This window comes from Primulina tabacum, chromosome 17 (genome assembly GCF_025594145.1).
Source record: "Primulina tabacum isolate GXHZ01 chromosome 17, ASM2559414v2, whole genome shotgun sequence".
Taxonomy (NCBI): Eukaryota; Viridiplantae; Streptophyta; class Magnoliopsida; order Lamiales; family Gesneriaceae; genus Primulina; species Primulina tabacum.
The window spans coordinates 11,529,221-11,545,007 of NC_134566.1; the positions used below are offsets into that span (position 1 = coordinate 11,529,221).

At 36.9% G+C, this 15,787-nt stretch overlaps 1 protein-coding gene across 1 annotated transcript; it reads left to right on the forward strand.

Annotated features, from left to right (window-relative positions):
- The first annotated feature begins 13,422 nt into the window (after nucleotides 1-13,422).
- On the forward strand, nucleotides 13,423-15,529 carry LOC142531210 (caffeic acid 3-O-methyltransferase 2-like). The gene is made up of 4 exons (XM_075637294.1): nucleotides 13,423-13,862; nucleotides 13,943-14,148; nucleotides 14,393-14,457; nucleotides 15,240-15,529. Exons 1-4 carry the CDS (start codon nucleotides 13,459-13,461, stop codon nucleotides 15,432-15,434), a joined length of 870 nt encoding a protein of 289 aa, XP_075493409.1. The 5' UTR covers nucleotides 13,423-13,458; the 3' UTR covers nucleotides 15,435-15,529.
- The last annotated feature ends 258 nt before the right edge of the window (nucleotides 15,530-15,787 follow it).

Consider the following 15,787-nt stretch of genomic DNA (forward strand, 5'->3'; position numbering starts at 1 on the left):
GTACTGTGGTTAGATGTCGGCTGTGATCCTCTTGATTCTCTGAGTAGATGAGAATATCATCTATGAATACTATCACGAACTGATCAAGATATGGCTGAAATACACGATTCATGAGATCCATGAAAATCGCTGGCGCATTCGTCAAACCGAACGGCATCACAAGAAACTCGAAGTGGCCATACCGAGTCCTAAAAGCAGTCTTGAGAACATCGGCGTCTTTCACTCTCATCTGATGATAACCAGAACGCAGATCAATTTTGGAGAATACTGAAGCTCCCTGCAACTGGTCAAATAAATCTTCAATCCTCGGGAGTGGGTATTTGTTCTTCACTGTAACTCTGTTCAACTCCCGTAGGAACATCGGATGCTGACTGTTTTGGCGTCTCGGGAACAGATACAAGAGTAGCTAAAAATGCTCGGAAACCCCTATGAATGAGCTTCCTAGCCTGGACACAAGATATCATACGCGGTAAATTAAAATACATGTCTGGCTCGAATAAGAATTGTTCCATTCCAGGCGGTCGGAATAGAACAGATCCCCGCTGGAAGTCAATCAAAACTCTGTTCCTCAATAGCCAGTCCATCCCTAGAATGATATCAAATTCTGGCATCGGCAGAACGATAAGATCCGCATACACATGATTACCATGAAGTTCAAGGTCTATATCTTGGATCACATTAGTAGCTGTCATCTCCTCTCCAGAAGGCAATGCTACTGAATACGCTATGTCTGGCCCAATTGATTTGATCTTGAGAGAATTTGCAAAGGTTTCTGAAATCAACGAATGAGTAGCCCCTGAATTTATCAAAGCTTTCGTAGCTGAACCGGCTATAAAGATTCTCCCTGAAAGATTGGAATATCATGCTAAACCCAATAGTTTTACAAGAACTATGCTTATAGACATGCAAAGGTCGAAGTTCTTCTAACCTAAATTCCCGTAAATAACACTGATTAGAAAATGCAATCCTATCATAAATTCTAAGTTCAAAATCTTAACCCAAAATATTAAACTTCAAATAAAACTTAAGGATTTAGGATACCTATCATGAGCATCATCTCCGAATTAGTCTCCGTAGCATGGAGAGCAAAAACTCTGCCTTGGGTAGGCAGATTCTTCTGAGGACAATTCTTCAATATGTGGTCAGTACTACCACATTTGTAACACTTTCCCGAACCATACATACAAGTCCCAGCATGAAGACGTGAACACTTGGCACAGACTGGGTACTCCACCGTCCTCGGGACTGCTCGTCCCTGCTGTTGCTGCTGCGGCCCTCTGTTCTTGGGTGGATCGTGGAACTGTCTCTTATTCTGGTGCTGCGGTTGAGGGGGACGGTGTGGTGTTTGAAATGGTCGTTTACCCTGGCGATCACGCTCAATATCATTCTGGTCTTGCTCTGCCGCTAGCGCTCTGGAAACAGCAACATCATAGGTAGTAGGGCCAGCCACCCTAACATCACGGCGTAAGATCGGCCGTAGACCATTTAGGAAATGCCTCAATTTGGCTCCAGCATCGTTAGCAATTAGGGGTACAAAATGACATCCCCTCTCGAACTTACGGATGAACTCCGTAACAATCAAGTCTCCCTGCCTCAGGGTCATGAACTCCGTGGTCAACCACGAACGCACCTCTTCAGTAAAATATTTAGAGTAGAATACCTCTGTGAAGCGCGCCCAGCTAAAAGTAATCAAATCCAAAGCCAGTGATGCTCCTTCCCACCATAGGCGAGCGTCTTCTCCGAAAAGATAGGTCGCACATCGAACCCTATCTCCATCTTCAAGCCCCATAAACTCGAAAATAACCTCAAGGGACTTAATCCAGCCCTCGGCAGCCATAGGATCGGACGTCTCTAAGAACTCCTTTGGTCGCATCTTCATGAACCGCTCATAGATAGCCTCTGGTCCCGTCTGTCTGGCTCCCACTGCATTGTTCCCCACAAACTGTGCGAAGAACTGAGTTATCCCAGCTAGCATCTGAGAATTCATGTCTGGTGGAGGGGGTGGTGGTAAATCTCTCTCCTCGTTCTCCCCTTGTCTCTGATCCTCACCGCCCTCATGACGGCGCTCATCATCACCTCTCGGGCGTCCAACACGGCGTCTAGGAGGCATACCGTTCCATAATTATAACCCATACGTAACCAACATGCATAATTCCACTATTTTCTTTAAATTTAAATAAATAATGCATAATCGTAATCTTGACATAAAATCTTTCATGCAATCATGATGTAAAAATATTTCAAGCTTTAAAATAAATGCGTAATCGTAAAACTTACAGACCGAAGACATGACTTCATGAGCTTCTCGAGAGCAGTAGTAGTACAACCCTTTACAAGATCATAGGCTCTGATACCAACTGTAAAGGCCCGTATTTCGTTTTCATAATTTTTCGGAATTATTAAAATTTTTCTAAATAAATAAATAACTTGCCCAATTTATAAAATAAACATGTAAATAACTTAACTTTAAAATAACAGCGGAAGTCAACACAGTATTTCAAACAGAAATTTAAAAATAATCCAACATGTTAAAATAGAGTTTGAATGATAAAAGGTGCATAAACTAAATCATGAGGTCCTCGGGTTTACGACTGCTGTCCCAAGCCAACTCACTGGTCTCCGCCCTCGGCCTCGACCTCATCAGTGCCTACAACAATCAAGTCTGGTGAGTCTAAAGACTCAACATGTATATATCGTGAATAACAAGTAAATATATCATAAAATCGCATGCAACGTAAAAATAAAGTAACGTAAAGCGTACGGTGAAAATCGTATCATGAATAGTTATAACTACGTGCATATCTGAAAATCATACATAAAAGATTTGCTCAATAGAGCTCTGTCAAACATATCATAATTTTCTGGTAGAGATAATGTTTCTAAGCAAGTGGCCCATAACATAGCGTAAGCGCCTGATCAGACTAAACCACAGTATACTGGGCGGTAGAAATCAATCACAGCCCTTAGACTGGATGTCCGTACCCATACATAATCATAAACCGGTCGTAAGTCACTGGGCGGAGAGGTCCTCGGTTGCGCTTACCGACTTCCAAACCCATAAACATAAGGTGGCCACAAGACATATAGCATATATCTCAAAAATGAACATTTTATATTTTTATGCACGTAATATAATTATAACCTTATTTTTACCGGATGATTTGGATCGCTCCCAGGCTTGCTGCGACTTAATTCTAATATGTGACACATGCAATAAATCTTAACTTGACAAAAACTTAACAATCGAACTAAAAACGAGACGAATAGAAACAATAACTTGATTTTTAATCATGGCTTCGTACCAACCCGAACCAACATTAAACCGACGTTTAACCATGATTAAAAATACCCCAAACATACTGAAAAACATGCATAATGACTGTAAAACACGAAAATGGGTGAAAGAAATCCAAAAACATAAAACACTCTTTCGAGAATCATTTTGGCACCTTCACCGTAAATTCTCGTATGACCTCTAAACTCGACCAAATCACAAACGGCCAAAAACACGACTTTCCTAACTCATTAAGGTATTGTCCAGTCCAAGGCCATTGGCTAAAATCCAACCAAGAACTCAAACAATCACCCAAAACCGTGACTCAAAGTTGCTGTCAAAAGTGCAGCAGTAGCAGCTTGCTTGTTTTGCTCAATTTATGAATCTCCTAGCCATTGGGGCTTGAACCACCGACCAGAGACCCTTACCAACATCCTACGGTATGGTTTTAACCATGGCTAAGGGCTGAAAGACAACCACAACCCAAGTAGCAACCTAGGACAACTCAAAGTTGCTGGCGAGACAACCCTTTATGCGTAGTATGCTGTAATAATTTGTTTTAATGTCTTGTGTCGTTCCAGTGGTCATTTGATCCAACATGGCTTGATCTAGACATGATGGAGTGTTGTATGAACCATGGTTATGGGCTAGAAACCAACCATAATCCAAACAACACCCAAAAACCGAAAGTGTACACACACAGAAAATGGAGAACGCCGAAATGCACTTATGTTGTTTTGGTGAACTTTTGATGGACCCATGAACCAATCTTTGAAATGATGATTTGGTCACGTCCTAGACATGTTAAGGTAGGGTTCTAACCATGGCTAAATGTAACGACCCGAAAATCAGACTACGTATAAGCCATGCATAATTATTACTAATTCATTTTGATATTTGACAAGTCATAACTATTTATTTTAAATGCAAAAGTTTAGTTTTATCTTTTCAGTTAAATACGCGAGGTCGGACCGAAGTTTGGAGATTTGAGATAAGATTAGTAATAAGAAAATATTCCTAAATTTAATTTAAGGCAATGAATAATTTAATTTAAAGAAATAAAATGTTTTAGAATTTATTTAATTAATTAGAGCTAAGTTGGTTAACTAAATTCTTTTAGATTCAATATTTAATTAAAGTTTAAATTAAAATGTGTAAACAATTGAGGATGAATTAATCTAGGTATAATATATTCGAGAAATTAAGCACAACATTTAAACATTTAAATTTGGAGGTCAAGCATGCCATACAAAATTCTAAGCAAGATTCTAAACTAAATTAATTTGTTAATACATTAAAATATATAATGGAGGTTTAACATTTTAATAAATTAAAATGCAAGGATTAAATAAAAACATACCATGCAAATGAGTAACAAATTCGGTCAAGCCTTAAACCATTTCTAATGTGATTAGTAACTCCCCATTCAAGTAAATCCTAATTGTATTCATCTCCCAATTTTAATGCACTAATTATAAGTAAATTCAAATACAAAAGACACCTTAATTTTTCCTTAATCTGTCATGCTATGAAAGAAACGGAAACATGCAGAAAAGAATAAGAACAAGAATCGGTTAGAAAAGGAATAAGGAAAACAATTCAAATCCCTTCCACTCCTTCACTTGTAACTCTCATTTTAAGGCATATAATGTCACCTTTAACACCTGTTAAATCATTCACCCTCCTCACCTACATCCCCACAACCTCACCTTCAAATTTCAGAAGAAAACAGCAGCAAGATAATCGAGAATAACAGCAGCTGAACAAGAAGGAAGCCAACTCCGATCCCGTCGCGTCGTATTGTCGTTTTGATTTGTTTTTCTTCAAAACAAATTCCAGGCATGTATATATTGTTTCTTGACTCTTCAATCAAGTCCTATAGATATTTTTAAACCAATATATAATCAATATTCATGCAGCATCACGAAATTTGGACAGCAACCACCCAATTTTTCTGCACAGAATTTTATTTCCTCTTTGTGTCTCACGGTTTCTGGCTTGCTTTGTGGTTCAGGAGTTTGGATCGTTTTCCAGGCACCCACGGCTGTTGCTAGGCATGATTTAGAGTATGTTATGGTGTTAGTGATTCATTGGTTTGAGTCCAAACGTTTAAAACAAAAGCATGACAGCAACTATTTCCACAAGCTACAGATTTGGTGCACGTTTTCGGTCATTTGGTGTTTAATGGTGGTGTTCGAATCTTGGCTGTCCTAGGGACTATAGCCATGGTTAGAACACTATCTTAACATGTCAAGGACGTGACCAAATCATCCCTTCAAGGATTGGTTCACGGATCTATCAAAATTTCACCAAAACAACACAAGCATCACTCAAAAAATATTCTGTTTCTGTTTGTGTGAGTAACTTCGGTTTTGAGGTGTTGGGATGGGCTGTGGCTGGCTTGTAGCCCATAGCCATGGTTCATACAACACTCCATCATGTCTAGATCGAGCTATGGTTGACCATACAGCCACTGGAACGAAATAAGACAACAAATTCATTCGAATACTACAGCACAGAATTTCTAGGTGCTCTCGGTTTGAGCTGTGCATTGTCCTAGGTATTGGCTCGGCTTGTGGTTGGCTTCTAGCCCTTAGCCATGGTCCAAGCCATACCTTAGGATGTTGGTAAGAGTCTTTGGGTGGTGGTTCAAGCCCTTTGTCATTAAATTTCAGAATTTCCCCTCAAATACACAAGCTGCTCCTGCTGTAATTTGACAGCAACTTGCTGTTCGGTTCATGAGGTTGGTTTGAGTTCTCTGCTGGATTTTAGCCCATGGCCTTGGACTGGACAGTACCTCAATGAGTTAGGAAAGTCATGTTTTTGGCCGTTTGTGATTCGGTCGAGTTTAGAGGTCGTACGAGAATTTACGGTGAAAGGTGCCAAAATGACTCTCGAAAAAGTGTTTTATGTTTTTGGATTCCTTTCACCCATTTTCGTGTTTTATAGTTATTATGCATAATTTTCAGTATGTTTGGGGTATTTTTAATCATGGTTAAACGTCGGTTTAATGTTGGTTCGGGTTGGTACGAAGCCATGGTTAAAAATCAAGTTATTGGCTCTAATCGTCTCGTTTTTGGTTCTATTGTTAAGTTTTTTTTTTTTTTTTTGTCAAGTCAAGATTTATTGCATGTGTCACATATTAGTAGTAAGTCGCAGCAAGCCTGGGAGCGATCCAACTCATCCGGTAAAAATAAGGTTATAATTATATTACGTGCATAAAAATATAAAATGTTTATTTTTGAGATATATGCTATATGTCTTGTGGCCACCTTATGCTTATGGGTTTGGAAGTCGGTAGGAACAACCGAGGACCTCTCCGCCCGGTGACTTACGACCGGTTTATGATTATGTATGGGTACGGACATCCAGTCCAAGGGCTGTGATTGATCTCTACCGCCCAGTATACTGTGGTTTATTCTGATCAGGCGCTTACGCTATGTTATGGGCCACTTTCTTAGAAACATTATCTCTACCAGAAAAATTATGATATGTTATGACATAGCTCTATTGAGCAAAGCTTTTACGTATGAATTTTCAGATATGCACGTAGTTATAATTATTCATGATACGATTTTCACCATACGCTCTACGATACTTTATTTTTATGATGCATGCGATTTTATGATATATTTACTTGTTATTCACGATATATACATGTTGAGTCTTTAGACTCACTAGACTTGATTGTTGTAGGTATTGATGAGGTCGAGACCGCTGGCGGAGACCAGTGAGCGATCTTGGGACAGTAGTAGTAAACCCGAGGACCTCATGATTTAATTTATGCACCTTTTATTATTCAAACTGAGTTTTAATACGTTGGATTATTTTTAAGTTGATGTTTATATTTAATTATTTTTAAATTGTTGGTTGAAAACAATATTTGCTTCCGCTGTTATTTTAAAGTTAAAATTATTTACATGTTTACTTTAATTAAATGGGACAAGATAATTATTTATTTAGAAAATTTTTAATAATTCTGCAAAATTACGAATACGAAATACGGGCCTTTACACTACAGCCCCTAGGACAGCCAGGGTTCGAACACTCCTTAAACAACTCAATGACAAAAAAAAATCGTGAACCAAATCTGTAGTTGGTAGAAAACGTTTGTTGTCATGCCTTTGTTTAAAATGTTTGGACTCAACCAATGAACCGACAACTCTCTAACACATGGTAAAACATTCCTAGGAGCAGCCTTGAGTGCCTAGAAAACGAGCCAACCTCCTGAACCACAAAGCAAGCCAACCAAAACCGTGAGACACAAAGTGGAAACATAAAAATTCTGTACAGAAATTCTTGGGTAGTTGCTGCTATATTTCGTTTTTCCTCCCAAACCTTGATCACATATTGATTTAAAATATCTATTATAACTTGATTGAAGAGCAAAGAACTAATATATACATGCCTGGAATTTGTTTTGACAAAAACAAATCAAAACGACAATACGACGCGACGGAACGGAGTTGTTTTCTATTCTTTGATTCAGCTGCTGATCTCGATTTTTAAGCTGCTGTTTTCTGCTAATTTTTGAAGGTGAGGTTGTGGGGAATGTAGGTGATGAAGGTGAATAATATAATAGGTGTTAAAGGTGCCATTATATGCCTTTAGTTTGGGAGTTACAAGTCAAGAATTTGAGTGGTTTTTTATTCACTTTTCTCCTCCTGGTTGCCGAGACTTTAGCTGCTGTACTTCTGATATTTTCGAGTATATAGGATGTAGGATATGTAGGTAAGGAAGATGAATGTTAATAGTGGTGTTAAAGGGTCCATAATATACATTAAAATTGGAGTTACAAGTGAAGGAGTCGAAGGAATTTGAATTGTTTCTCATCCTTGGTTGCAGCTTTTCTTATTCTTATTCTTGCTGTACGTTTCAAGCTAATTTCCTAGGCTAGTGGTTGAGGAGGAATTAAGTGGATAATAGTATTTGAATTAGTGAATTAAAGGTAAAGGAATGTATGCACTATAAAGTCCATTTAGAAGTGCCTTGAATGGGGGGTTAGTAACCATTTGAATTTGTCTAGAGAGGTTGACCGAAAGTTGATGCTATTGCATGGCATAATTGTATCTTAAATGTTTAAGCTTTTTAAATACCAATATGTTTATTTTAGTGAATTAACCCATTAATTTAGGATAACTCTTGCATGGCATTGCATGTTTTTAAAATATTTAATTATTTAAATGCTATGTTAAATTTCTTGAATATATTATTTTTAGATTAATTCACCCTCCATTGTTTACACATTTTACTTTAAGCTTTAATTAAATATTCACCTAAAGAACTTATTTAACAACCTAGCTCTAATTAATTTAATAAATCATAAAACATTCTTTTTCTTTAAATTACTTTGACTTAAATTAAATTTAAGAATATTTTTCTTATTATTAATCTTATTTCTAATCTCCAAACTCCGGTCCGGCCTCGCGTATTTATCTTGAAAAGATAAAACTAAACATCTATCTTTAAAATGAATAATCATGACTTAAAATTATTAAAATAAATCAAACACTTCATATTTATATAAAATATTCATTTTTAATTTAAATAGTAGCAATTATGCATGGCTTATACGTAATCTGATTTTCGGGTTCTACAACTGTGAGGCCCGGGGCCGAAGAGGGCGGGGGGTGATCGCCGGTGCCATCAGTTACACGGACAATGAGCGGCTCCTGGCAGGCTTCTAGGTGGAGGGAACATGAATGAACCGACCCACACGGGAATGAGAGGGATTCCGAGACTGTTCAATGTAATGGACTGTACAGTTAAAGAGGGCTTAAAAGATTTGATTTGTACTACTCATATCACGAAGGTGCATCTTCATTTCGGTAGCCCATCACATAAGAACTACAAAGTTAAGCGTGCTTGACTTTGGGCAATTTTGGGATGGGTGACCTCCTGGGAAGTTTCCCGTGTGAGTGAGGACATAAGCACGCTGAAAAGACTCGTCTTGATTAAGTGAGGACAGTCGTCGAATCTGGGACGTTACAGTTGGTATCAGAGCCGACCTCTCTTAGTACGGTGTGGTTCGGGTTACAGTTGGTATCAGAGCGGACCTCTCTTAGTACGGTGTGGTTCGGGGACGAACCAAGCGGAAGCTGGTGGGCATGTGAGGCCCGGGGCCGAAGAGGGCGGGGGGTGATCGCCGGTGCCATCAGTTGCACAGACAATGAGCGGCTCCTGGCAGGCCTCTTGGTGGAGGGAACATGAATGAACACGGGAAAGAAAGGGATTCCGAGATTGTTCAATGTAATGGACTGTACAGTTAAAGTGGGCTTAAAAGATTTGATTTGTACTACTCATATCACGAAGGTTCATCTTCTTTTCGGTAGCCCATCACATAAGAACTCCAAAGTTAAGCGTGCTTGACTTTGGGCAATTTTGGGATGGGTGACCTCCTGGGAAGTTTCCCAGGGTGTGTGTGAGTGAGGACATAATCACGCTGGAAAGATTCATCTTGGTACAGTGAGGACAGTCGTCGAATCTGGGGCGTTACAAGCTTCCTCTATCTTGGTGTATATTTGAAAGATATTGGCTTGAATTTTCCCGCCAAGATGAGTTGAAATGGTTTCCTGGGCCTTTTTGAGCTACTCCAGTCGAAATAATTTGTCAATCATGCCTCTTGATAAATCTGACACTTCTTTGAGAATTTTTCTTTGAAAGATTCTAAGACTTCTTTAGTATTCAGATTGCTTATTTTAAGAACTGTTATAGATGAGGAGATGACAACGAGAATTGAACTTATCTGATCCAGAGTTGTTTCATTAGTTAAGTCCAAATTAGTAGATGATGGCTCTATTCTTGGTATTTATTTGGATGCAATAACTGTCAGTCCAAGAGCTTGACTTTTAGAAGGCCCTTCTTGTTTGACAATTAGGACTCTTGACTCAGTTTGGCTGATATGAACCTTAGAATATTCCTCTATAGTCTAACTGATTCGTTCTTCCGGTTTCGGATCATCTTGTTCAGTCATAGCTTTCTCAACTACTTATTGTACAATTTCTCGAACAGAAGAAGCTTCATCAGATTCAATCGTAGGTACATCCTTAGATAGGATGACTTCTGCATTAGAGATCAAGTTGGTCAAGGGAGATGTGGAAAGTAGTTTGCTTAGTAAAAATTCATCTTCAATATCATCTTGTGGTTGTTTTGCAAAGGATTGCACAACTTCCTCAATACTGGCTAGAGTAATCTGCCTCAAAGGTGGAAAGGTGATATGATCTGACTGATTGGGCAGTTTGGCTTCCTTGGAGTCATCGTAAGTCGGCTTCTCAGAGACATACTGAAATGAAGAGCCACTCACTCTCTGCTCCTTAGAATCCACTAGCTCAAACAATTTGTGATCATTCTCCTAGAATTTGACCTTAATCTGCAAGGAGACCATGTCCATATCTAGTTGATTTATCACAACTATATCATCAAATGCGGTTAGGCATCAAAGATCATAATTGGATATTTGTTTGGCACAAACTGTAGTCAAATTTGGAATTTTTAGAAGATCTAGAAGATAATCTTGTCGTTAAAGAGCTCCAGCTCTGACAACAGTTTTGACTTGATGTAGAGCACTTTTTCTAGTGCTACCTACCTTTTCAGGATATCATTTTTCTTCAATTTCATTGCAAAGATGATTGTTCTCAATTCCACCCATTCATCAAAGAACATTATCTTTTCTGCAAAAAAAATCATTAAATTCATCCTTCAACAAGTATATTTGAGTTTGGATTGCTGATATTGGTTCCGACACTTGAGCTTCATCCAACTTAGCTTTTCCTTTCCCTATGGCTATGAAGAAGGCAGAGACCACTCCCGACCAGGTGGATTGGATGGGATCTCGGATGCTTTCTCTTTTTTTTGGTCTTGCGGCGGGAGAGCCATTGTCTCATTGATTTTTCTAGGTGGAGCTGCCACCACTATCAGTTTCAAATTTTCTGTCGGATGGTCAGTAGCCTTGTTTTTAGTATACTTGACAACTTGTATCTGAGATATAGATACTGTCTTGATTGGTGTAGACTGATCTGGTTTTTGTAGTTCTGGCATTTTCCGGAAGAGGTGAATGAGTTAATACCTCAGAGTCACTGGATTGCGGAATCAGTTTTCACATTGTCTTGGTCCATTTAACTTGCTTCCCTTCTTTTCAACCAGTTTCCTTTCAGTAGCCAGTTCTTCTCCAATTTCCTTCTTGATGAACAATATCCTAGCAGGAGAGACACTCAGTGCATGTCCTTTAGGCTTGAGAGAAAGGATAGGTGCAGTGAGAGCCTTGAACTTGTGCAAAGTTATAGAGTTTCTCAGTAAGGCTCTTGAGTCTTCAAATAATCAGATCAAGAGGATGGCGAATCCAACTGATTACTTCTAAATTTGAATAATCTCCTTTAGAATCTGGAACATGATGATCGACTAGTTAACTTTGAGTCACGTGGCAATGGTTGTTATCACCAAAAAAATTTCTGAATTGTAGGCATCAAAAGAGTCTATCTTCGTTAGAATTGGCTCAGCCACAACATCAGCCCGAAGTTGATAATGCAACTTCATCTCTTTCTTCTTTCCAAAATTTTTGATAATATCACCAGATGCAGAAAACTCCACCTTTATCTTTTCAACTTCTTGTTGAGGTAATAGAGAGAAGTCAGCTAGTCTTTCAATGGGCAATTGAAACAATGCATGCAGAGAAATAATCTTTCTCGATTAACAGACCGTCCTCTCCCAAATGCAACAATATCTTTTCGTCTTCAGTTAATATCTCTCTCGTGTAGAAACTTTTCGGCTCATCCATATAGATGTCCAAAGATGAACTGAGAAAAGCCCTGAGTCCAGATGACTCAACAATTTTAAAGACTTGAGAGACAATATTTTCCATAGAATAAATTGATTCGAAATCGATTACAAGAGCGTTTATGATATAGGAACGCTGAAAATATCTTTAGATTCAAATGAGAGACAACAACTTCTTTGGAATGAGATTCAAATTTATTTGCGGCGTCCGTCATTAGTGGTGGAGTTTTGCATTATTTTTGTAAAACTCCACCACATACATTAATTTTGAACATTTATTTTTTAAATAAAAATTATTTATAAAAAAACTTAGAAAGATGCACGTTTGGGAAGTTTTAAATATCTTGAAGGTATTATTAATTTCTTGGTGTTTCATTATTAAAGTTGGGAATTATTTTCTTCGCTTCAATTTGTTCTCATTTGTGCATCTCAGCCTATTGTCAACTTTGATTTCCTCAGCATATACGTACTGGACTAGGATCAAAGCTAGCAATTGCATGCAAGTATGAGTGAGAATTGATGTATGCTATATGGGGAAAATATATGTATGCTTTATAGATTCAAATCAAAATATTCATTAATTTGATAAGAAAAATATAATTTCCACCTGTGAAAATAGTATCCTTCTTTCTATTTCCTGGTTTTATAATAATTGAAATTTTCAAACATAAAATTTTTCTATAGACCAGATATATAAATTAATGGGGATCGTAGTATCCAGTAATTTATAATAAATTAGTGTTCAATGGCACATGATACATGTCATATTAATTTTTTTCCTTTGATAATTTTGGGGTAAAATACATAAATTATTTTATTAGAATATGATATTTATAGATTACTGATTACATAAAATTTACTGAGATAGTTTGAATTTTTAGATAAATAATAGATAAATTGGTGAAAAATTGGAAAAGAATAGAGAGACATATAAAAATTACTAATAAAATTATTCCAACAAAGTTAAGTAATAAATATTACGAAGAAAAAAATGTAAAAAAACTTTTGCACCGCATCAACATATCAAATTTAGTTAATATGATATGTTATTATATATAATATAGATACAGCAAAATGCATGCAGCTCTCTTGAGTGGCGTGGATTTCAAGGAATTAACTAATACGTAATTTGACCATCCATTAATGATATACGGCCTATTCTATAACAAATAAACAAATATATACATAATTCATACATATATGTTAATTGCCATGATGCAACAATTATATATATTAATGCAAAAATAAATTAATTTTGATTCAAGCAATATGGATTAATTTTATTCATTTTATATCAAAAAAATCAATTTATAACAATTATTACGAGCTAAGCTACTATAAATATGTTTGTCTCTGCATATGCACACTCCTACCCAAATTATTGCTTCTTGTTCTCAATCTTTTCAGGAAAAATGAATACAAAAATGGAGATTGCACAAGGGAACGAGGCTTCTTTTTTATTCGCCATGCAACTAGCCTCTGCTTCAGTGCTACCTAATGTCCTCAAAGTGGCGCTGGAGCTCGACCTCCTTGAACTCATGAAGAATAAGGGGCCCGACGCCTTTATTTCACCAAGAGAGCTCGCCGCGGAAATTCCCACCAACAATCCAGAGGCGCATAACATGGTGGACAGAATCCTCCGCCTGCTCGCGAGCTATTCTATTTTAAACTGCCGAGTGAAAACCCTGCCTGATGGCAGCATTGAGCGGCTGTATTCCTTGGCTCCGGTCTGCAAGTTCTACACCAAGAATGATGATGGAGTTTCTCTAGCCCCTTTGTTGATCATGTACCAAGACAGGGTTCATTTGGAGACTTGGCAAGTATCAACTACATATAAACCTCTACACATACTATTTGTGTGCGTGTGTAATTAATCATTAATAATTGTATGTGCAGGTACCACCTGAAAGATGCAATTCTCGAAGGGGGAGTTCCTTTTGAAAAAGTATATAAAATGAGCACATTCGAGTATCACGGCACAGATCCTAGATTTAACATAGTTTTTAATAGAGCAATGTCCAATTATTCGACAATTATGATGAAAAAAATTGTAGATACGTACGAGGGATTCAAGGGTTTGAGGACATTGGTCGATGTTGGAGGTGGAATCGGATTCCCTGCACATGATCCTATCCAAGCATCCAACTATAAAGGCCATTAATTTGATTTGCCCCATGTTATTAAAGATGCACCATCTTTTGCAAGTGTGTGAAATATTTGTGTTAGTTCTTTGTAATGTATTTTAAAGCGGTTCCATGGAAATATTTGTGTTTGAATGTTACTTTTTAATTTAATTTGATGGTTTACGTGAAATTTAAACTTGGCCGACCTTTTTGTATTGATTAGGCATGGAGCACTTGGGTGGAGACATGTTCGTTAGTGTTCCTAAAGGTGATGCCATTATCATAAAGGTAAAATTGTTTTCATCTTATAATATATGTGTGCGTGTGTGTGTGTGTGTGTGTGTGTGTGTGTGTGTATATATATATATATTATTTATTGGCAGCCAACTTCCCCTATCTTCACCATTTTCTTAGCCTTCTTAATTGTTTTCATCATATAATATATGTGTGCGTGTGTGTGTTTATATATATATATATATTTATATATGTATGTATGTATGGGTATATTTATACTTTTTATTGGCAGGTAACTTCCCCTGTTTTCACCAATTTGTTAGCCTTCTAAATTGTTCTGCCATAAGAATAATAATTATAATTATAATTATAATAATATATGTCACACACACACACAAATATATATTATTTATTGGCAGCCAACTTACCTATTTTCTCCATTTTGTTAGCCTTCTAAATTGTTCTGCCATAATAATAATAATAATAATAAATGTCACACATGGGTCATGTATGTGGAAGACTGACTGCAAAATAAACATTTGTCTTACAAAATAATTAACTGATGCTACTACATAAGTTCATTGTAAACATCGCAAGCTCTTTTAAATTTTTTTTTCTTTTCAATGTGGGATTATAGGGACATCATAAGAAATGTATATTTTATTCAATACATATAATTAAATAGTTGTTTACATTAATTTTCCACCGGTTTTTTAAAAAAATTTACTTTTTCATAATTTTTTTATTCCCATTTGTTTCTTACAACTTTGTAATAATATTTTTATAATTATTTTCTTATTAGACCGATTCAAATCTTTTTTTTATCATATCTACAGGGGGTTCTTCACGACTGGAGTGATACACAATGCTTAAAAATATTGAAGAGATGCCATGAAGCACTTCCAAATAACGGAAAAATCATCGTTGTGGAGCATATCCTTTCAGAGACCCCAAGAGAAGATTTTATATGTAATTTACATACTGACATGGTTATGCTAGCATATAGTCCTGGTGGGAAGGAGAGGGTATAAAATTAATTTCATGCATTGGCAAAGCAAGTAGGATTCAAAGAATCTCGAACAGTTTGTTGTGTTCTCCCACTCTCGGTCATGGAGTTTTTTTAAATAAATATATAAAGAAATATTGAGTAGCTAAAGATAATTACTGTTTTATAATAAAACTTTGGGCTTGCTATGACCCTTTTATCCTTTACTCTTGTTAACATGCAAAAATTAATGGATAAATAATGGACGGCGTGTACATCATGCTGGTGTTAAATAATGATCAAGCTTAATTATCTCCCCCTAAATTCATTATGTATTTTGAATCGCATGCATATCGACGATAAGTTCAACTCGAAGAATAAAATATTTAGCTTCACCTA

What these genes read in the sequence shown, in the direction of transcription:
- LOC142531210 (XM_075637294.1), top strand. Translation starts at nt 13,459, where the DNA reads ATGAATACAAAAATGGAGATTGCACAAGGGAACGAGGCTTCTTTTTTA. An exon ending in AGGGTTCATTTGGAGACTTG is followed by an intron (nt 13,863 to 13,942) that starts GCAAGTATCAAC and finishes TTGTATGTGCAG; the next exon opens with GTACCACCTGAAAGATGCAA. An exon ending in GACATTGGTCGATGTTGGAG is followed by an intron (nt 14,149 to 14,392) that starts GTGGAATCGGAT and finishes TGTATTGATTAG; the next exon opens with GCATGGAGCACTTGGGTGGA.